The sequence below is a fragment of the Mugil cephalus genome, chromosome 8, assembly GCF_022458985.1.
Source record: "Mugil cephalus isolate CIBA_MC_2020 chromosome 8, CIBA_Mcephalus_1.1, whole genome shotgun sequence".
NCBI classification, from domain to species: Eukaryota; Metazoa; Chordata; class Actinopteri; order Mugiliformes; family Mugilidae; genus Mugil; species Mugil cephalus.
This window is the reverse complement of record NC_061777.1, coordinates 3016050-3039588: the sequence shown is the minus strand read 5'-3', so window position 1 is coordinate 3039588 and position 23539 is coordinate 3016050. Positions and strand designations below refer to the sequence as shown.

General features: G+C 42.3%; 1 protein-coding gene across 1 annotated transcript; it reads left to right on the top strand.

Annotated features, from left to right (window-relative positions):
- The first annotated feature begins 1134 nt into the window (after positions 1-1134).
- On the top strand, positions 1135-17475 carry prodhb (proline dehydrogenase (oxidase) 1b). The gene is made up of 14 exons (XM_047592796.1): positions 1135-1562; positions 2633-2841; positions 6378-6412; positions 6501-6659; positions 6882-6946; positions 7046-7162; positions 7287-7360; positions 7647-7728; positions 8394-8486; positions 9707-9853; positions 10190-10365; positions 12531-12629; positions 13149-13237; positions 16440-17475. Exons 1-14 carry the CDS (start codon positions 1236-1238, stop codon positions 16628-16630), a joined length of 1863 nt encoding a protein of 620 aa, XP_047448752.1. The 5' UTR covers positions 1135-1235; the 3' UTR covers positions 16631-17475.
- The last annotated feature ends 6064 nt before the right edge of the window (positions 17476-23539 follow it).

The following is a 23539-nucleotide window of genomic DNA, read 5'->3' as shown; positions in this document are numbered from 1 at the left end:
ATTCATTCATGTGGATGTTACTTAGACCAGACCAGACCAGGTACCACCCCATAGCAAAAACACGTGAAAATCAAGTTCACTAGATCCCAAACTGATCAAGTATCTGTGACAAGATCCACAGAGGCCAGACACTAATAACAGTGTCCTGCGAGACACCACAGGACCCCCTCAGAAGGCCCAGGTCTTTGACATTGTTATAGTAAAAAATATTTTAACATTAGGTAAAGTGCTCCTCTAGAAGCGGGTTGTTAAAATCATCACAACAACCAGAAAACCAACTTGTGTTTGTGTTCATTTCCACTCACCAGCAGCAAACGTCAACAACTCCAGAATCACATAAATCTTTGAACAACAAGCGCGTCGAGTCTCGGGCAGCTCTTCACTTCACAGGCTCCTGCAAACACTTCTGCTGCTGTGTTTGTTGGTGTCCTGAGTTTTTGAAAACGTTTTCTTCATGTGTGTGTTTCCAAGTTGCTGTGCGTTGAACGCTCTCGGCCACCGTAGGCCCGCTATTCGATCACCTGTGGAAACACTCTTCTTTGATCGATATCGATTTGTGGAGAAGCTGCAGCTACCGCCACCCACTGTTAGAAATAAACAGTACAATGCAGTCCAGCTCATGTTCCACGTGTGGGCCGTATTCCATTGTTATTATTATGTCAGCGGTTATCACATGATCGCACAGCAACCACTACAGTCAACAGGAGCTGGGAGACCTTTTACTTATTCTTTTATTATTCACAGAAATATATGAAAAATAATGCAACATATGCCCTCGAGGAAAATAATTATACATAACATAAGGTTTTAGAATCAACAGTCAAAACGAATAAATAAAATATAAATCATATCAACTTAAATTCACCATAAAAGGGCCTAGTTTTCACAGCTTTTGAATTACAGTGTCCTTGTTCACAAAGGGTTTGAAGACATTAAGATTTGTGTTTTTGCCGGCATGTAGCTATATGAAACTTTAGCTACTAAGACGAAAATCAGTTTAATAACAGGTTTATCATCAGAAAGATCAATGTTTGGGCATCTAGCTTTCTATTTCATAACACATCTGGAGGTCCTTCTAGAAAAGTTTTTGGGAGTGAGTCCCTGCGTCACAGGGGATCCACCCCCACCAACCAGGTGATGCCAGTAGGACCAGGACAGACCGGCCCGGGCTGCGCCGTCACTCTCCACCGCCACCTCCAACGCCGCGTTGACCACTACCTCAACCAGAGCTGCTGATGTATTTAAAACCACTTTCTGCCCTCATTAGGGCACGGGCGGACTTGAAACGGCTACCCTTAAACCGGAGACCGCGGTCCACCCTCACCTCCGCCACCTCCGCGTCGGAGCGGGACGAGCCCGTCGGAAGCGGCGCGTCGCGTCCCGGCCGCGGCGGGAGAGGAAGGACGGACACACCCGCAGCCGCAGCGGCTACTCATGGCATCTCCGTGGACTTTGACCACCCCCGGGAGGCGTACAAGAGCAAAGACTCGTTAGAGCTGCTCAGAAGTTTGGTGGTTTTCAAACTTTGCTCCTATGACTTCCTGGTTGAGAAGAACAAGGAGGTAACGAGCTGTTATCCTCGCGCACACAGACCCACCACGAATAGTTTGTTTGTTGCTCCCACAACTCTATCCAGTGACAGCAAATGAAACGCGACTAATTAATTAGTTATGCTAATTATACGACTGTGAGACACGTTCAAAGGCACAGTGGTGTCAGCATCAAAGTCAATCAGGTATGAACGAGGAGGAGACAGAAAATGTGAATGTACTGAACTACATTACAAAGACGTGCAGGCAGCTGCAACCAAATCAAGCTTTATTGTCAATTTTACATCAATACAACTGTAATGCAAACAGAAAGAGAGTGCGTTTATCTCTGGGATCTGTGCAGACCAAGAGTGCATGAGCTAAATAAGTAAAAGACTTGCTTTAAATGAGATAAAAGCTAAAGTTCTAACTCTTCATGTTTGCCACAGTCGTGACATGTTATTCAGTTTGAACCCATAGGCCTTACTGTTTACCCTGCAGGCTATAGAGTATAGTTAACTCCCACCTCTCATGTTACATTTTGTTTTTCCCAGGCTGCAAGTGAACCTCTCTGCAGGTCATTTCTACACAGCCTCAGCTTAAAAACCATGCAATTCTTACAGGAGTACCTTCTTAATACACATTGTGCAACCTGATATGGCACTGTGCACACTTTCCATTCGTAAAACGTTGTGATGCATGGGTGGACAGTGCTTTAATTGACCTCCAGCGTGGAGGGGACATTCTTTCCACGCTTATCACATCAAGACACAATCAATAGAAGGATGGAAAAGCTTGACTGTGGTTGTGAAAGCAATCAGTCGTGAAGTGGCCGTCTAATCTGGCAATACTGGGACGCTGAGAGGAGCTGAAACGGCACATTCTTTGCACCTGTTTTAGTCTCGTAGCTTGGGGGTAAGAACGGGTTTTGCAGTTCATTCGCTCGCGAAAGATCATCTTGATGCTTTTTATCTTTTTCTCGCAGTCTGTCAGGTTAGCTAAAGTCTTCCAAAAAAACGTGTCAAGACATATAGATGAATTATGACTGAGAAACTGTCGGAAAATCACACACTGCTCATAACGTACTCTCTGTTTCTGCTCAGATAATGGACCTAGGTAAGAAGATCTTGGGGCAGAGAGCATTCGACCAGCTCATGAAGATGACATTTTATGGCCAATTTGTGGCTGGCGAGGACCACAAATCCATCGGGCCACTCATACAGAAGAACCAGGCCTTCGGCGTCGGCTCTGTCCTGGACTACAGCGTGGAGGAAGACATCAGCCAGGAGGAAGCAGAGCAGAAACAGATGGAGTATGAAAGTCTAAGCATTACCAAACATTTCAGTAGATGTTGCTGAGGTCAATTTTCCCAAAGTTACTATCCAAGTTGAGATAGATAATGAGTACACTTAAGATCAGAATCAGCTTTCTTGGCCAAATATGTGTGCACATACAAGTAATTTGACTCCAGTCTCTTTGCTCGTTGGTACAAACAAGGCGTTAAAATACAAGTGTAAAAAACAGACCCCTTCATGGCCCCTTCCCTTCACGTCACTGTGATGTCACAACGTTAACTGGAGGCAAAAAAAGAGGGAAGCTGGAGGCGAACACTCATTGTCAACCATGAAAATGTCGCCTTTCTGTATTTTTTGGTGCCAAAAACAAAAAAATCAAAAACACTAACTTGAAGGTTTGTCACATACCAGCCACTGCCAGTCGTAGACGACTTTGTTGTGGGTTTGTAAAGAAAGGATTAAAGAGAGACACTTCTTATCAGATAAGATTAATATGTAATCATCACCAATTTCAGCCTGGATAACATTATGGGTGAAAATAAATTGTGATTGAAATTATGTTAATGATTATTTAGGGGATTCTTGTTACATTAACGCTAATGCTAACCACTAGCTAACGCAACAGTAGTTGTTGCATTTGCTGCGTTACCCTCCACAGTGGTTCCACTTACTTCTTGTTATATCTTTGTTGGAGAGGCTTCACTTGATAAAGATAGACCAGACTTCGTCCCCTCTGTGTCCTCCTTTTGTCAAATCGTCCATCCAGTGAGTGAGAGTGTAGGGGTCGGTAAATATAGTCCCATCAGTCAACTTTTTAAAATAACAGTCACATTCTTAGTATATTCTCTAAAATGTGTGTTTTCCTCGTCCATTCATGCCAAAACAGTCCATTGAAATATGCTAACCACAGTTTGCAGGCTATAGTATTTGAGATGTTTCGCCTCCAGTTAAGCCCCGCCCCTCATAAAACGTCACACTGTTTACAAACTCTGAAGGGGTCTATAGAAAACTCTACAACAAATAAGACTCTGAGAATACAAAAAGCATAAAGTAAATACAATTAATGAAGCGTTATTGTTATTGCCATATCAAATGACATTGCTTAGCGGTAATATATATCTGTGCTACAATATCGTATTCCCTTGACTGTTTGATGCCAAGTATAGAATCTGTATTTACTGCAGCCAGAAAGCAAACACTCTTAGTAACATGCTTTGTTGCCACAGTCATGACTCCCCTTTGTGGATTGGCTGCTTGCAGGAACATTTCTCACTTGTCAGGAATGCTGTCACATGAGCAGCACAGGGCAGCATAACAGACCTTATGCAAGGGCTCTCTAGGCAGCAGGAGCGGCGTTACTTTTCATGCATAACGAGTAATTAGGACATCTCACTTTCCTAAATAAAACCGTGGACATTCTGGCCCATTTAGGAGTTGCTTCACAGTCAAATGAGAGAAGAAAATGCGTTATTTTGATGCTGGTGCCTCAGACGTTAATTTTGACTTATCACAAATGTAATGCTGACCTTTTATAGCTCACACAACATCTCCAGTTTTTAAAGGTCAGGTGTGAATAAACAAGGCCATTATGCGGTATATTAAGCACCCAGTGGTTAAAGGTATATAGACCTTCATATATATATATATATATACATATACAGCTGACTCCAATGTCACCCTGCCCAAACAGAATGCCAGCTATTATTATTTCATTGTGCTATGCTAAAGCTACCTGACCACTTTTTAGTATGACCCTCCTGATGCTCCATCTCTGTGCCGTTGTCATACCTTTATCACTGGTAACAAGAAGCCGTGGCACGGCTTTGATATACTTTGTCTTCACGATGTCTGCTTGGGAACATCAAACAAGGAAGCTTTTGTTTGCTGAGCATACACCTTCAATCTGGAAAGGCTGGAGGACACGGCGCGTTAAGCCAATGTGATCTGAAACAGCCGGGTTTGACAAGTTCTCCAGTGATCTGTCAAGATAGTAACGGCAACATGAGTCAGTTCCTTACAAGAGAACGAAGATATAAGGAGAGGAACTGTGGTTTGATGCGAGGAGCATGATACTTGCAATGCCAGATGTATGCTGAAAACATTGTCCTTGATTTTACGGTTTGCATTTGATCAGTGCAGAGTTCTGAAGGCTGGAGCAAGCGTTTTTTTGTACCAGTGGTGAAATTCATGTCTGAACTCAATAATAATTGTGTACTATTAGGTAGGGCAGGGCGGTATGACCAAAAGTCATGCATAACCACGTTTTCATAACATTTTCTACTGGTTGAGAGAGGAATTAATGCAGTAGATTGACTAAGGATGGACTATTTTACTGTGATGATGAGTAAATATTGTAGAATAATCCCACACTAGTAGTAAAACAGGTTTGCGTGGCCCTGAGTAAGCACTGACTAATGATGTGGAAATCTGCTGACATTTACAGCTTGGAGATAAATAAATAAAATGATAAAGATTAAATGAAGAAACGGGAAATTACAGTTTCATTTATTTTGACATATTAATTCAAATTTAAACTGCTATGTCTGTAATGTCAATAGCAGCACGACCGACTACCGTAATAACCGTAGTCTGGGAGCAACATATTTTTTCTCTTTCATAAAAAGCTAAAATTGGGGACATTTTCAGGGACGACTTTAGCCGGTGGACAGGACATTCCTAATGGGGCGTGTCCCCAGAAATTGGGGACATCTGGTCACCCTAAAAAAAAAAAAAAAAAAAAACTGACAGGGCACTTTTTTTTTTGGTACAAGTCCTGTCGTTTAACCACTTAATTTTTCAGACCTTTCCATTTTCACCACGCCTCACAGTGATGCAGTCACACCATGTGTGTTTAGAAGAGCCTAAGTGAAAATGGTCCGCTATGTAATCAAATATACCAGGATGCTGGTATATTAAAAATTAAAAATTCATATTATAATGAAAAAAAATACTACTGTTAGGGTTTCTATATATATATATATTTGAAAATTTAAACTGTCAACAATAGGATTATTATGCCTCGATTGGGCCAGAGTGCTAATTATTTTGTTTCATGATCAGTAATTAATTATTTATTTAGTGCGTGACCATTTATTGCATTCAAAATTAATGCACAAAAAAAAAAGAGTACAAAGCAAAAGCTGCCTTTTTTTTTTTTATCAGAGTCTGTGTTTTGCATTCAGCGTTAAAAGAAGATAGCAGCCGAGTTTTCCCGCCTTTATATTCTTCTGTTGTCCAGCACGCACACTGTTTAGTCATCTGTTTGGGTACATGAACTCCCTGGTGCCTTATGATGAGAGGGGGCAACAGGTCAAGTGTGCAGCGACGCTACAGCTCGCCTCTCCGGAGGGTCAGCAGCCGACAGCGGGACAGTTTAGCACAGAGGGTCACTACACACGATGTCAGCCCCTGACATGTCACTGGCACGAGGCCAGTGTGTTCTCAGAAGAAGTGCCACTTCCCAAACTGAGCCCTGATGCAAGTTGCTTTTTTTTCCCACACAATGCCAGAACACAGTCAGAAACACAATTATAACTTTGTGCTTTTCCTTCAGCTCGCGTGGATCCGCCGCGGGGACACAGAGCATAGGTAAGCCGCCTTGTTTTGTTCTCATTTTTTGGCCACGCTGTATGATGTAATTAGAAGTAATAGGGATGCAATTTGTTTTCACCCCCAGGCGACGAGGACCACGGAGAGACACAAAAATACAAAGCGCGCACAAAACAGTTCAGCGAGCGTCGGGGGGGAGTCAGCGCAGCACGCCCGTATTTCTACGCCGATGAGGCCAAATGTGACCGGCACATGGAGACTTTTATCAAGTGCATCAAAGCATCTGGTAGGTAACAGAACCTGCACGAGACCAGCAACTTGACCCAGATCTGTTGTTGCACTAATGTAAGGTGCAAAGTTGCACACGTCATGTTATCCAGTTCTGTCATTTTCTGCGTTCCTTTCATGCATCACACACACACACACACATATATATATATTATCTTTTTATTTTTATTTTAGAGATGACTATCGCGTCTGTTATAAATCTGAACTGTTCTGTCTGCAGGTGGGAATTCAATGGATGGTTTTTCTGCCATTAAAATGACAGCACTGGGACGGCCTCAGTTTCTGGTAGGCACTAAGTGATGGTTAAAAGGTCAGTTTACTTATTTAGGCGATGCTCCAGCAGTAAGGGATGGACTAAGATCGAGTTTCCTTTTCTCTGTAAAGCTCCAGTTCTCAGAGGCTCTGGTGAAATGGCGGCGATTTTTCACGTTCCTGGCGACGCGACAGGGGAAGGACGGCGAGGAGGCCTTAGAGCAGAGGCTGGAGCTGACGCAAATGCAGGTTATTCCTCCACTTTTCCTTCTGGAGATGTTTAATTCATCTGCCAAACATCCAGTATTACTGAGCACACTGTTGATACATCATGTGCGGTGCTGCACTTTAGAAGAATTTGTATATTTTAAAGGACTTTTTGACCGAACTCGGGGCGAAAGGTGACTTCTCCGCCTGGTTTACTGAAAGGAAAGAGGCGTCTACAGGGTGAGCATTAACTGTACCACAAACAGAATTTAAATATTCATAAAAGGCAAAACATTGTGAAGATGTCAAGAGTTAATTCAATGTTTTATCACAATTTATTTCACACAATGTTAAGTAATATCATGTTTAAAGACAAATAAACATTTGAGGTACATAGCAGCAGTAAAGCAGTAAGTGTATTTTTATTTTTTTATATATAAGCGTAATAAAGAAGTGCTTCATCAGTTTTGTGTTTGTTATGTAACACTGTTCCTCTGTTAACGTTCTGGTCTTTTTTCCTTGACAGGTGCATTGACATGTTGGACTGGAACAGCCTCATAGACGAGAGAACGAAGACATCGGATCTGCTCGTTGTCCCAAATGTGGAGGTCAGTAAAGGACACTGGAAGAGGGAGAAATGTACTGGAAACACAATACTTTTTTTTTCCTTTTCTATCAACCTTTTCATTTTTTTCTATCAAATGCAATTCAAATAAATGATCTTAAGGTGAAACACGGCAGTGGCTATTTCACTCACTGATCAATTTTGAGATTTTTTTGCTATTTTGCTTCATTAACATGTTTTCTATCAATCTATGTTGAGCCTCTAATTTACTCCTAAATTCTCTAAAAGTTAATTTTTCTATTGTGAGCCTCGTCTCTATCTGGTATATGAGCTACATCAGATTTGTATTCTGGAAACATATGCAAATGATTGCATTTTTAAGTAGATAACTCCTCATTTGCATGTTTCAATATAAATTCACAGAAAACTTTTAATACAAAAAAACCTTGTATTTATGTGAGTAATAAATTTTAGAGTTTTATGGTGATATCTACTAGTTAAAAATTGTGCTCTATTCACCTGTAGTGTCTGTTAAATTCTGCATGTACAGGTTCGGAGCGAGTTAGCTTCTACATACTGTATATATTGATTTTGAGCCCAGGGCAGCGGGCGGGCGGGTGGATTTTGAAGCACTAATAGGTGTCACGCTGTGTGGCATTTGGTTCATTAGCCATTCACGGCGCACCCCCTCCCGGGTTGTTTCCCCAGCTCGGTGAGCTGGAGCCGCTGCTGGAGAAGTTCACCGTGGAGGAGGAGAAACAAATGGAGAGAATGCTACAGCGCATGGACGTGCTGGCGCAGGTAATCTCACCATCAGCTGTAAAGTCTAATCACTGTATGTAAAACCGACACACACTTGGTAGCGGTTTAATTTTATGACCTGCAATGAACATTTGCAACTTGGAGCTGAATCAGATGTGGCATTTCCATCAATATGGTGTCATATCTAAAGATCAGACAAGCTCCTTGCCATTTAGCTATTTATTGTTACGTTTACACATACACACACACACACATCTATCCTATATCCTATAAATATGGATATTTTTTCAGTCAATACAAATATAACCATCTTTATCATCTTTTGCAGTGTCAACTAGGGCTGTACAGAAATGTGTATCATGTTATTTTTCAAAATGTTTTCAAATGTTTGTTTTTTTTCATGCATAATCACGTGTTCACAACATTTTCTACTGGTTGAGAGAGGAATTAATGCAGTAGATTGACTAAGGGTGGACTATTTTACTGTGATGATGAGTAAATATTGTAGAATAATCCCACACTAGTAGTAAAACAGGTTGTCATGACCCCGTGTTAGCGCTGACTAATGATGAGGAAATCTGGGGACATTGAAGATTTAATAAAAAAGAATTAAATGTTATCAAGATGAAATGAAGAAACAGGGACAATTACAGTTTATTTTATTTTGACATATTTATTCCTATTTAAACTGCCATGAATGTAACTTGTTACCAGCGCGACCGGCTACCGTAATAATCGTAGTCTGCGTGCAACATTTTTTTTTGTCATTTATAAAAAGCTAAAATTGACGAAACTTTCACGGACATCTTTAGCCGGGGGACAGGTCGTCCAAAATGGACAGAAAATCCAGAACGTCTGATCACCCTAAAAAAAACCCAAACAACCAACACGGCACCTTTTTTTTTTTTCTTCTCGTTCTGCCGATTCATTTTTTGGACCTTTCTATCTTCACCACAGTTCACAGAGACATCACATGTGTTTAGAAGCACTAAACTGAAAATGGTCCGGTCTGAAATAGTGTCTCACAGTGCAGTGTTCCGTACAAATCCACGGTATGCCGGGATATTAAACATTCATATCCTAATGGAAAATAATATTGTATTCGGCGTGAGCCCGTATACCTCCCAGCCTTGGTGCTGGCCCCTGAACCGACGAGCTCAAAAACAAATGCGCTGTATCGATGTCAAACTTAACTCCCGATCGATTTAGTTTTGTTCATTTAACCCTGAACGCTTTTCCTGTTTCCTTTCATGTCTCAGCACGCCCTGGAGAACGGCGTCCGGCTGATGGTGGACGCGGAGCAGACCTACTTCCAGCCCGCTATCAGCAGACTGACGCTGGAGATGCAGAGGATCCACAACAGAGAAAAACCTGTCATTTTCAACACGTACCAGTGTTACCTAAAGGTCAGCGGCCTTAAAAATAATTAGAGATGAGGTCTTTTGATGTGAGTAATCATCTTATGACAATTTCAGCAAGTCAGCAAACATGAAAACAGGCAGAAAGAGGAAATACAGCTGGTTGGAAGTGATGATAATATTTATAACATGATTTTCAATATCATTATTATATGTACACAGGTTAATCAAATTTACTCCAAAAAGAGACAGTTTATGGAAATATTATCTCCTGGATTAAATATAATAAGTTATTGTGGGTTCTACTTGAGTGTAATGACTTGACACGTGCAGTGGTGGTTTAGGAATTGGACTGACTGAACCTTTTCCGTCTTTGTTCTGCAGGAAGCTTATGATAATGTGACTATGGACGTGGAACTGTCTCGACGTGAGGGTTGGCATTTCGCTGCCAAGCTTGTGCGAGGGGCCTACATGTATCAGGAACGAGAGAGGGCCAACGAGTTTGGGTATGAGGACCCCATTAACCCGGACTATGAGGCAACCAACAGGATGTACCACAGGTGAGAACCGAGTCCTTTTCACTGCTGCCTCAGTGTTTGATCAGTTAGATGAGCCGACTGTCAACGTACAGCTATCGAGCATGAAATAAGCTTTTAGTTTCCTCTGATTTCTACATCTCTACATGCATTTTATTCATTCACTCAAACCGGAATCACAGATGCTTTATGATGATGTTTGTATAATGTTATATGGAAAGTTCTAAAGCCTGATTCATCTTATTCAGAGGTCACATTCGTCACGAGTGAAGCTTCTTCAGCTTCAGGCTACAGTAGCTGAGCTCTCGACCAGGGACCCTTTTACCTACTATATGTGTTCTACATGAGACTCAGCTCAATGCTACTTATAAATATACTTTATTATTATCATTTTGCATTCAGTATTAAGTTGCTCAAATAATACACAGGTTCAAATATTCATTGTTTAATTTCAAACATGAGCAGCAGTAGTGTGGCCGTAACGTCTTCTGCCTCCATTCATCCCTTTACTAAAATACAATTGATTTGTGTTAATGTGTATTTAAAGAAATTTAAATTTGTGGGGGAAAATTAAAGAAATATATATAAAAAAAAAATTGCGACCCCCATGCAGTAAAACCGCGGGCCCCCTAGGGGTCACGGACCCCCTGTTGAAGCCCAATGCTCTAGACTTTAACCTCTGCTGTATGCAAATGAGTGAAAGCATGAACAAATGATGTCGTCATAAATAACTGACTCAAATCATGTTTTTTTCCTGATGGCTCCTGAAGGAAACGCTCCCCGTGTTTCAGACGGATACTTTATGATCTATTTTATATTTATATATGTTTAATATATTTATCACCTTTTAAACACCTGACATCAGGCTGCTATAGAGATTTCTGCCAAATAAATGTGTAACTTGTGTGCAATGATCATTACATTTCTTCTTCTTCTTCTTCTTCTTCTTAAACAACCTGCTAAGATGTGCAGGAAATAACTATTAATCAGGGAGAGATTGCAGAGCACTACTTGTCATTCATACCCATTTAAAAAGATAAATGAGTGCATCAGGCATAACATTATGACCACCTTTCTAATATTGTGTATGTCTCCCTTGTGCCTCCATCTGGTGAATTTGAAGGCCAGGTCAACACCTTGTGTTTGAGTTGGACCTAAAGTGTTTTTGTGTGTGTGTGTGTGTGTGTGTGTGTGTCAGGCTGCATCCATCCATCATTGCTCTGTCTAAGTAATATCCACATGAATGAATGCCAGGTCCAAACGTTTCCCAGCAGAACACTGAGCTGTAACACGATGGTCGAATGTTATTTTCTTCTCCTGTCAGTGGTTTTAATGTTATGGCGGTAGCTGTTTGCTGTAGCATAGACTGCAGCTTAGGGTTAATCCTGGGTTATCTTGCACCCAAGAAAGAAATCCTCGTATTTTTTTGTTTATCTTTTGAAATATAACTCAGAGCACTCAAATGTGCTGACACAAACAGCAACAGGATTTTTATTTTATTTCATTTTTTCGGGGGAAGTTGTCCTCTTCATTTTGAAGTTTCTGGCTTTTTACCATCTCGTGTCAGCGAGCTTCTTCTCCGTCCAGTAACCAGCCTGCGCTGGTTAGAGAAAAGCCAGCCAGCTCCAGGGGTGCTGTGTTGTAACAATTTTTCTGACATTCCTGGACTAAGGCAGGCTGGAAGGAACCCCCTCTGTGGAAATCAATATGTTTTTCACACAAAAAAAAAAGAAAAGAAAAAAAAAGGCCAGTCTCCAGTGTTTGTGTTTTCGAGCTAAACATCAGCATAGTTGTGCTGATGGGCCGCATCACAGCGTGAGCTGGAGGCACAAAATGCAGATGGTGAGAAAGTGCAGCTTTACTAGCAGGGAGAGGTCAGCGTGGTGTGTGGATTCCTGGTCTAGATGCATCATTGTTTGGGTTGTTTTTCTGTTTAGATGTGTTCAGTGAGTCCTCAGACCGCGCATGCTAACCAGGAGGATTTATTCTGATGTGTTATGAAACAGCGTCGGCCTAATATGCATTCGCCGCGCTTTCCAACGTACAGTCTTATGCTGGAGTGGATAATTTAGTAGGGAAGCATTTTGGTAATTGCCACTTCACAGACAAAAGGTCATAATGCTGTGAGGAAGAGCCAGGGATAAACTGCGTCCCTGAAGTGTGTGTGTTTGACTGTGTCTCTGTGTAAGGTGCTTGGATTATGTTCTGGATGAGATCGCGCTGAACAGAAACGCCAACGTGATGGTGGCTTCGCATAACGAGGACACGGTGAAACACACCCTGAAGAGGTAAGGTTTCAGCTCCATTCAAACACCGCGGGCCAAACACAAAAGTTCATTTTTGTGTTAAAAATTCTTCTGCAAACCTGTTTTCTTCTGCATGTTCCCATCTCTCAGGGCCGCAGAGACTGTTGATACTTTTAAGAAGAGGCTCAAAACTCGTCTTTTTAATCAGGCTTCAGCATCTTTTTAACTATTATTACTTCTGTTTTATCTGTTATTAGTGTTTTACATGCCTTATTTTTACCTTTATCCCACTATCTTAGATTATTTTATGTTCATCTGTTACTTTTATAACCTATTTTTAATTTTTTATTCTTAATTTCTTACTAAATCTTACTATTTTAGCTTCCCAGAAAGGTAGCGTCCTGCCATGTCTCGCCTTAGTGTGTGTATGGGTGTGAGTGTGTACGTGTCTGTGCGTGTGCTTTTATGTGTGTGTATATACTTGCTGGGGGTTCTTGATTTCGTTTCTTGTTGCACGAATCTTTTATGTTTTTATTCGAGTGCATTTTTTCTCTCTTCCAGAATGAATGAGCTCGGTCTCCGACCCACAGAGAACAAGGTCTACTTCGGTCAGCTGCTGGGCATGTGCGATCAAATCAGCTTCCCACTGGGTGAGAAAAGCACACAAACACGCGCGTCTCACACGACGACGGCGCTTCCTGCCCTACATAAGGATGATTTGACAGATTCAGTCCAGCCTCTGCAGGGTCGGCGTTCATCGTCTCGCCCTGTAGCTCTCAGACCCGTTGTGTTACACGCATTTACCCCACAGACGACACAGACCGCAGCCCGCGTCCTGACATATGAAAAGAGAGACCTCGGTATTGACCAGCTGTCTTAACGAAGTGCTGCTGCTGGCTCTCGGCACTTTGTTTGTCAGTCAGAGGCAGACAGAGTGGTGCAGACAGTTGTCTGTCAATGTGCGGTTCAAGCTGAAATGGCCTTGAGCGGTATTGATGTGAGCAGACAAAAGTGTTTCTTTGTAGCTTCCTCAAGGGATCGAGCAGCCAGGGCTCAGTCTTTGAATCTTGAAACAATAACAAAAGTTGCTTCATGAAATAAAACAGACCGGAGCTTCAATGTGTATTATTTATCTATCATATTATTCCACCAGATATGCTCATATACGGCAGCAGTGTGGTGCAAGAAGGCTCTGGGTTTGAATCCATTGGGGGCCTTTCTGAGTTTAATTTGCATGTTCTTTCTCCGTCTGTGTGGGTTTTCTCCAGCTTCCTCCCACCCTCCAAAGACGTGCTCGTTCGGTTTATTGGTGATTCTAAACTGGACGTAGGTGTGAGTGTGTCTGGTTATTTGTCTCTCTGTGTTAGTCCTGAGACAGACTGGAGACCCGTCCAGGGTGGACGCCACCTCTCGCCCAGTGACAGATGTGATAGCCTCTAGCTAGGCCTGCACAATTAATCTAATTTTAATAAATGATCAGGATTTTGGCTGCCGCGATTAAATGAATCTGATCGTCTGCAGTATTTACGTTTAAAATTCAGTCTCTGCTGCATCTAATCAGTTTCTCAACCAGTCGTCAGCCAACCACCAGGGGGCGAGCGCACGGTTAAAGCTTCATTAAGATGCCTAATTAACAAGCGAGAGCACCTTGGAGCGGCAGCCTCAAGTTACACGGCGTACGGATGAGTAGTGATGTTCGATATCACCGATTTCCTTTCCAGCTTTCCTGCTGAGTAAAAGTCAGCCTGGTATCGGCGATACCGATCTGATACTTTGTGTGAATACGCACTAATGTGTCTGGAAAACCTAAAAAAAAGTAGTTTATTTCAAATCATAGCGTCATAAAGGACACAAGACATCAGAGTTATTTATTTATTTATTTATTTATTTTAAACTCTGAAGTATATTGAGGTAGTGGCCTCATTTACTTTATAGCTGAATTAAAACAACATTACAACAGAAAATACAATTTCAAACACCAAAAAAGTAATATAATAACAAAATGTTGTTTAACTATTAAGAACTACTATAAAAATGAAAACTTGCATCTTAATTGTGACTCTGTCCTCCTCATCATAAATGCCTCGTATTCTGTGTTGTGGTTTAACCTGAGGAGTTTCACAGGGTTTGTTGTATCAAAAGTATCGATGCTTTGATTTGAGAATCGGGTTTAGGGCATAAAGACCCGGTATCAGAAGTATCGATATTTCAGCATCGATCTGCACATCATTAGCCTCAAGTTGGAAAGAAGTAGTTGGATTTAGGGAAAGTGACATGAAACAAGAACCAGTTATAAGCACAGAGTGCAGCAGAGGTGTGTCTGCCCTGCAGGGTAACACAACTAATCTGTTCAGTTACCTAAGAAAACATCACACTTCAAAGTACGAGGAATGTATGGAGGCCAAAGCTAATGCTGCTTCACTAAATCCACGTCCGTCCCAGACAACCATTTGTGTAAATTAAAGTTTTTAAGCATTTATTCTAGTTTAAAGTTTAATTTTGCACTGAAAACTGTTGGGTTATAGTTTGTTTAAATGTAGGGCAATAAAATTACAGATGTTTTCCCAAACATAACAATCGTGATTCACTTTGGCCATAATCCTTCAGCCGTAGCTCCAGCCAGCCCGTGATGATGAGATGAGATATGTATCCTATATGTTTAATTTGGGTTTATGATATGTGGCTGAATGTGTTCTTGTTTTATGGTGGTTTTATGTTTCTGATGTTCCACTCATCGTCGTGGATTACTTAAAACATCATCTATTTCAACGGATTTGAAGAGTAAGCTCCGGCAAACCAGTGTCACAGCGCGCGAGCCAGACTGGCAGCAAACAGCAGCTCTTCACAATGAAATGCAGCAAATTGAGGATGTCTGTGCAAATGCTGCAGCCTCGCCTGATTAGAGGGATCGGAGCAATCATTCAGTGCGGGAAAGGGAAGGCAATCAAAACGATGTCTGCTGGTGTTCTCTGGAGTTTGCTCCAAATCACTTGTACAAAAAGAAGTTTTCCTGAAAGTGTAACTAATTTATCTCACATTCATTTATGCCAGGCTACGATGCTTCTCTTTGAAACTTTACATAAAGCTCAGATTTGTTCAGCGCCAGAAACTTTGTAACAATATGGACAACGCATCTCCACTTCCTTCCATTGACCAAACTGATGCTATTTCCTGGGGATACGGGCGGCGCCATCTTGCGAGTTTAGAGTCTGATCAGTACGATCTGAGGGAGGAGCCACGATATCGATGCCCCGCCCACATTTCCTCCAGACTCACTCGCATGTTTGTTTAATTTATACTATGCTGTGCTCTACCTCCACCAGCTACAAGGAAATGTTTTTTGTTTTTTTATTTTGTACGACTCGCATGGTCCTGTGGGACGCTTTACGGGGTCGTTGGCATGGCAACTGGTAGTAGCCATCATGTCACATCCTGTTTCTATAGCGTCAAACGTTCATCACCGTTATATTATCCACATAAAATGACTGAAACCATCCCTGAAAAATAATATTTGATGTGTATATTGGTGTTTTTGTTTGACACAAGTCCCGCCCGCTAACATGGAGGAGGTGGAGCTTATGACTTATACTGCAGCCAACCACCAGGGGGAGCTCTACTTGCTTTGGCTTCACTTAAGAGTAGATGTTTTGGTCGATCTTTATACTGTTTATTATCAGTGCACGTATATGTAACACAGCACCATGAGGAGCACACACAGGTTAAAGCGTGATGAAATAAACTCTTAACAACATCTCGTTTGTGAAAAAGAGGGAATATAGGAGCAAGTGATTATAGAGTACATGAATGAATGATGAACCCAAAGCTTTACTTTCCCGTCCTCTCCGACTCCAGGCCAGGCCGGCTTCCCTGTCTATAAGTACGTCCCCTACGGGCCGGTGGACGAGGTGATGCCCTACCTGTCACGGCGGGCCCAGGAGAACCGAGGCTTCATGAAGGGCGCCCAGAAGGAGAGGGAGCTGCTGTGGAAGGAGCTGAGACGCAGAGCGGCCTCCGGGGAGCTCCTCTACCGGCCAGTGTACTGAAAAAACACAGGAAGAAGAAGAGACGGGAGGAGAGGGTGTTTTCATTTTATTTCTTAGCTGCCCTTGTTGACAGCTCTCCCGTCCTGGAGTTTTCCTGATGACAGACTGCTTCTGCATGTCACTTTTGTGTGTGTGTCTGTGTGTGTGTTTGTTTTTTGGCTTCCCACTGTTTTTTTTTCCTCTATCCTGTTCCACGCTGATGGTTACCGGCGTTCACAACGACCGTCTCCCTGTCTCCTTCCACACCCGTCTCTGCATCCAGAAGCATTCCTCATCTCGTCTTCCCTGTGTCCATAGCATCCATCAAAGAGAGGGCGTCTTTACTGCTCTTAAAGGACTCTCTAAAACTGGACTGGGCCAGGCATCTTTTATTTTTATTTTATGACTCTGTTTATCTTGTAGAGGAGGGGAAAAAAAGGGTTTATTTAAAAGGTAGCAAAGGCGACGTATTGTATGTTTATGTGCGAGGCTGCGTTGCCACTTTCGAAAACAATGCAAAGTGTAAATTTCACGTCGCAGCCGATCACTCTCCTTGTAAAGAGCGCGAGGGCATTTGTTTGCGCGCGTGTTTACTCGGGGCGGCTATATTCTAGGTCAGTGAAGTGAAAACGCGGTGTTCAGTACTCAGGGAGCGAATCTCTTTTTAATAGAGCAGCCTGCGAGCCTGGCAGGTTGTTTTTACTTTGGTGATACATAATTTGCGCGGGTGTAATAAGGTAGAGGGGGTTGTATGTGTGATGGATTAATCTTTGTTTGGGATGGATTAATCCATTATTGTGTTTTTTTTCCTGTGTTTGTTCAGACCTGTAAAACTGTTGAATAAAATGGTAGATATAGTAAAATCACACATGACTCATTTGGTTTTTTTCTTTTTAATAAGAGTGAGTGAAGTATTGCAGCTTTGAGCTACTTATTTTGTTTTTTAACTTTTAATTTAGCAACATGCTCTAACCGGTTATTGATACGCAATTAGTATTTGAGTCAGAGGGCTAGCTTCGTGCTAATTACAGCCTTGTCATTTTACGAGAGCAGCCAGCGCTCTACAGACCATCATTTAATTACCCATGATGCTGCGCTCAATCCAGATCACAGAAATTGGATGCATTAATCATTACTCAGAAGAAACTTTAGTGGCTGTTAAGTTTTAGCGAGGCAGAGCGCCGCAGAGCTGTCACCGCCGCTGTATTCTATCGCTTTAATTAAGAATCAAGACTGCTTTTTGATGTAAGATGTGCCTCTGGGTGAACATTTGGCAACAAATCCCTTCTCGGAGCTTTCCTGGTTAGCGTCGGTTGATTTAGAGGAGTTTCAAGTCACTCCGAATCAGAGTGAGCTTGACATTTTATTACCAACACATTCAATCACGCAGGAATTTAATAAAGCCATTACAGGCCGATTTACTTTTGGTAATGAATGTTGGCATTGTATTACGTGGGATGTGATGGATACAGATTTCTTTGGTTGCTCCTTGGTTCCGCGTGATGTGAAGTCTTGAGATGTTTTCCTGGCCGTGCCCTGGCGGTTTCCAGCGGGACGTCGGCGGCGGCCGGCGCGCTCACACGCTGTGTTCACGGCCCTGATTTGAATAGGCGCCGAGCATTACTTTCCAGAGTCAGAACTTTGAAGAGATTTCATTTCTCCTCTGCACACTGGACGGATTGGCTTGCCGCTGCGTTCTAGCCGCCACTTAATCTCTTATCGGGGCCCGCGCGCCAACAAACGAGCCGACAGTAAGGAGTGCGGTGGCTTTGAGTCGCCCCAGGAGTGTAATGTAGTTTTATCTTTTGACGGCAAACCCAGAGATTACTGGCTCGCGGTTCACAAACACTGAAAACGGGGCCCGTGCACATTGAGCTCGACGGCTGTAATCACATCCTCGGCGATGAGATAACGTTAAAACTGTTCGCCCAGGGAGAACCACAGAGAAAGGGATGGAAAATAGAGTGTATATGTAAGAGATGGTAGGAGACTGATTCATGAAAACGTTTAAAGTGAGCGTGCTTTAGTCAGAGCAGTGTTGTCTTTGTGACCACACCTAAAGCATTTAGATCCCTGCAAAAAGTGACTTTACACATCCACAACAGGAAAATCCAGTTTGGTACCAACAATGAGTTATTCTGCAGGTTGCATGAGATATTCGAATCTTTTCATTCTCCTGATGGAACAGGATTTAATCCACCGGAGACGGAGGGACAGCGAAGACGGGAGAACTTCAAGAGCAGACAGCAGACTCTGGATTTCCTGACATTGCACCATAATCGCAAGATCATTTTCTACACGACCAGTCAGAATGACAAGCGCCGTGTAACTCGGCATCAGTGGGAACGACATCTTGTCAATATTTTATAACCACGTCTGAGGCTAACTTGGCTCAAATGTCTAACAAGGAGGAAGGGGTTGTTAGCTCTGTGCAAGACGCTGACATATTCCTGTAGAATAATTGGCAACACGTGAGAAGCATCACTCGGAGAATCTTTACAGAATTAACGAACCACAGACGTTGACGGTTGACAGTGCAAATTAATAAATTTACTTTAAATGGTTCCTGAACTTTGGGAAATATTTAATATCAAGAAGTTTAATTTAGGGAAATATGTGAATATTCTTTGATGTTCAGAGTTAGATGAGACGAGCAATACCACTCTGTACAATAGAAACAGTCGAGCTGACAACCGCTGTTAAAATAAAAGAATAAATAAAAAATGAGATGAGATATTTCCAGTTTCCAGTCTTTGGCTTGAGCTAAACTAACCGGCTGCAGGGATCTTTCTGTTTAACTTTAAAACTATGCCTCCAATGCTTTTGTACAAGAGACTACTGGAAACTAAAAAGCAAGAGCATTACTGTATTACATACACACCGATCAGCCACAACATTAAAACCACCGATAGGAGAAGTGAATAACCATCTTGTGACAATTCAGTGTTCTGCTGGGAAACTTTTGGACCTGGCATTTGTTGGTTAGACATGTAGCACCCACCTAGACCAGACCAGGTGCCCATCACCCCATAGTAATGACACAATGACAGTAGGATGCAGGCTGACACGGACACACAAAACGCACTGGAAAAAATATGAAGAACAGCACAAGGGAGACCTACACGATATTAGAAAGGTGGTCATAATGCTATGCCTGATCAGTGTAATGTGCCTTAATTATTATTATTTTCTATTTATTTATTTATTTATTTTTTTTTAAAGGGACCCTGCAGATGAAGCAGGAACACTCAGACACTACATTAATAGTCATTTGCTGCACATCTTCGCAGGCTGTTGAATGCATTTATGTGAGCATCAGTTATTTATGACAACATCAATGTGTAGCAGAGGTTAAAGTAGCCTGAAGCTGAAGAAGCTTTACAGATGACAAATATGACCTCTGAGTAATATTCAGGCTTTAGAACGTTCAGTATAACATTATATATTAATATCACAACGTCTGTGATTCAGATTTGAGCAGATAAATAAAACAATTTTAAAAAAAAAGCATGCAGAGATGTAGATGCCAGATTTAACTAAAGGCTAATTTCATGTACGTTTAAACATGAGGAGGCTTCAGCAACGTTTCATCTGGCTTTGAATGTCTCCATTTGTTTCTCTCCGCCGCTAATCTAGATCATACGAAAATGCTGCAGGTTTATCTCAAGTCAGCACCTGTCCTGTCAAGCCACGTTAGCAGATATTTCCCCGCGGACAGCCACCACGAGCAAAGCTGTTTGACTTGTCAGAGTGTGTCTGGTGAATGTGCACCTGCTAGATCTGCTGGATTCATGGGTAGCTCGAGTGACTCTTCAGTCTTCTCATTTCTGCGTTTGACTGTTGTGACAGCTGCTTCCATTACCCTGGCTTTTCAGAAGCGAATACTTAGTGAGAACGGTGAACATATACAGAGTAAAAGTCGACCTCGGAGCCCAGACTCAGCCCCAGGAACTGTATTGTTAAATTTATTTGTAGATTGTCTGACTGCCAACAAAGTTATCCAGGTCTAGTTAGCTTTTGAATGCCAGTACTGTGTTTTATTGATGTGATTGTCTCGCTGTCTGGTATTTATTTTTGTCTCCATTTATAAGGACCATACTGGTCTAGAATAAAGTTAAAGTAAGTTTTTACTAATCTCACTGGCCCTTATAGAGCGGTAGGAAGTAGCATAAACGATCAAAGGCTCCAGACAGAAGAGAGAAGGAGGGGTGGTTGTGTTTTCTGTCCTGCGCGCTGTCAGGTTTGCATGATGGAAAACGCTTTTATTTCACACACCGAGGCGTCACATGCTGCCACCTCCATCGGTGTCATCACCGGGCTATCAAACAGAAATCACAGAGCATCATCGGCGGAGGCTCCCGAGTGGAGATGTGTGTGGTGGAGCGTTGTCATTTATTTCTGTGACAGGGAGAGCTGCAAAAAAATGCAAATGACACATCACACGCCTCACACGTCCCTCAAATTCTTACTTTTTTTCTCCCTTTCAGTCAGTCTGCCATCACCGACTGGTTTGTGTTGTTTAGTAATCTCATTTGTAGGCGAGTGAGGCTGCCCGAGAGGAATTAAAAAAAAATTAAAAAAAGAAGCAGCCATGACAGCCACATCCCTCTGCTTCTCTGCCTTGAAAGTGGCCGGTGAAGGGAGACGACCGGAGTCTACGCCTGCCCCCTCACACCTACACCTTTTGTTCTGTGCCAATGAGCGGCGCCCATATATTATAGAACATTAAACCTCTTTCATCTCCCCTCTTTGAGATGCACACTGCTTCCCTTTGAAAATGATGAGAAGAATGGTGCAGCGCGAATAAGACAAGACTAGGGGGGAGAAAAAGATGGAAGGCTACCTTCTGGCTATGTTGAAGAGGAAGCTGCTCAGAGAAAACCACCACCACCACCGGCAGCGTGGAAAAGGAGCAGAGTAAGCGATCAGTTGCAGCCGCTGGCATCACGAAGACCTAGATCCCACCTTTGCCCCGAGCACAGGCATGAAGACACCCGTGACTAACCACAGGTGCACATGTGAACGCACAGAATGTCTTTATATATATTTATATAAAGCAGAACATGCAGTCACACCATGATGCACCGACAATGCTGGTTCACACACCTGCCCCCCCCCCCCCCCCCCCCCACCACACACACACACACACTCTTCCTCCCATCAGTTCCCATATCTATCAGTGTGGGGTAAGAGATGATTTGGAGCGGCTCAATGTTTTGATCATTAGTTTGGACTCATGGAGTGCAGCCGCGGTGAAAAATGAGGCCGCTATCTCACGGCCACCTGTTCTTTTAATAAGAAAAAGAACAATTCCCAATCACAGAACGGATTGGACCTGACGCCTGGGGAAAGAACACGGTGTGTGTGTGTGTGTGTGCGCGTGGTTCAGCATTTATTTGTGCCGCCATGCATCTGAATTCAATTTTGCCAATATGTGATACCGCGTACATCCACAATACGGTACCATATAAATCTCACCGAATGTAAAGATCGCACAGCAGATATGTCGGCTGGCATCGCGTGGAAGCTCATATTTTCACTTTGGTTTTGTAGGTTTTGCCATTCATGTTAAGCCTTAATTGTGACACTAAAGAATCCACAGATATCCCTCTCTTCACTGACGTCTATTTATCTGTTAACTGTGCCTGTTTGTTATTTTTTGTTGTAACCTAGGTTTTCAAAGAAGCCAAATATATAAAATATCTTTTGATAAAATGCCTTAGAATACAATTACTACCCACACACTGGTGTGCATACGTGTCGATGCAGATATCCCAGCATGTGCACCCGTGGCCTTTTCTCCATTCATTTACATGTGTATTATTGGATACATGTTTCTGTGTGTGCCTATAGAAAACAGCGTGTGACCAGTCTAACACAACATGGTGCTCCTTAGTTTTGGGATCCAATTGTCACAGCACAAACAGCAGGAGCAACATTTCCACTGCCAGAGATGCCGAGATAAAAGCAGAGATAGAGGGACGCGGTCGGCCTGATTTTCCTGCTGCTCTGCGTTGAGCAAACCGTGCAGCGGCGCTCGACCTGACTGGTGTTTGGATTTTCAGGAGATAAAACTGGGTAAAACTGGTCATCATGGCTCTGAACGTGCCTCTTGGTTTGGTTGGCTAAATAAGAAACATTTCACTATCCTCCAGTGGTGGCCTGCCAGCGCTTAAACTTTCTCTGCTGGCTTAAACTTTATTAAAATCACTGACTCATGCTTTAATATTCTCCTATTCATCTTATTAAATTATTCCAAAATAGCCTGTTCTTTTTATCTTATGTCTTGTCTCTAAGCTTCTTCTGGCAGTGTAACTATCCAGACGTATTACACTGTTCATTAACCAATCACATTTAAAGTTTGTATTCTCAGGCCTTCTCTTTAGCATCTGCGTTCCTCGTCCTCTGATTAGAGAACCACTCCATTTAATTCAAGCTAGCAGTTCATAATAATTTGTTGTGAGCTGCACAAGAAAATTGTCCCCATTAACGTTTTTATCGCTATTTATTTTTTTTTAACTCACGATGACTTCCAGTGAAGGAGGAGACGCTATTGATTTGGCAGGAGATCTTTTTAGAAAGCTAATCTCATGATGGACTTTCCAGGAAAAATTGGATCTTGAGAGAAAAGACTGCCTAATACTGGAGCTAGCTAGCCTAGCTGCCCAGCCGGGGAAACTGTCAGGACAGCATAAGCACTACCCTTGGCTGACATGAGAAGAAACAATTTAGAGTTCTACTCAGAGCCTGGGTAAAATGAATTATGTTCACAACTTTTATGTACATTTTTTGCCATTTTATTGGGTCGACATTCACTCACGTTTACATGCACATGAGAAAACAAATTATTGCCTTAATCTGACTTTAACTGGACAACTTAAATGCATGTAAACACATTACTCCAACTGAAATCTGAGTTCTCCTTATCCG

Coding starts and splice junctions, on each gene's coding strand:
- prodhb (XM_047592796.1), top strand. CDS start 1,236: ATGTATTTAAAACCACTTTCTGCCCTCATTAGGGCACGGGCGGACTTG. Junction 2,842..6,377: donor GCAGAGCAGAAACAGATGGA/GTATGAAAGTCT, acceptor CTTTTCCTTCAG/CTCGCGTGGATCCGCCGCGG. Junction 12,630..13,148: donor GTGAAACACACCCTGAAGAG/GTAAGGTTTCAG, acceptor TCTCTCTTCCAG/AATGAATGAGCTCGGTCTCC.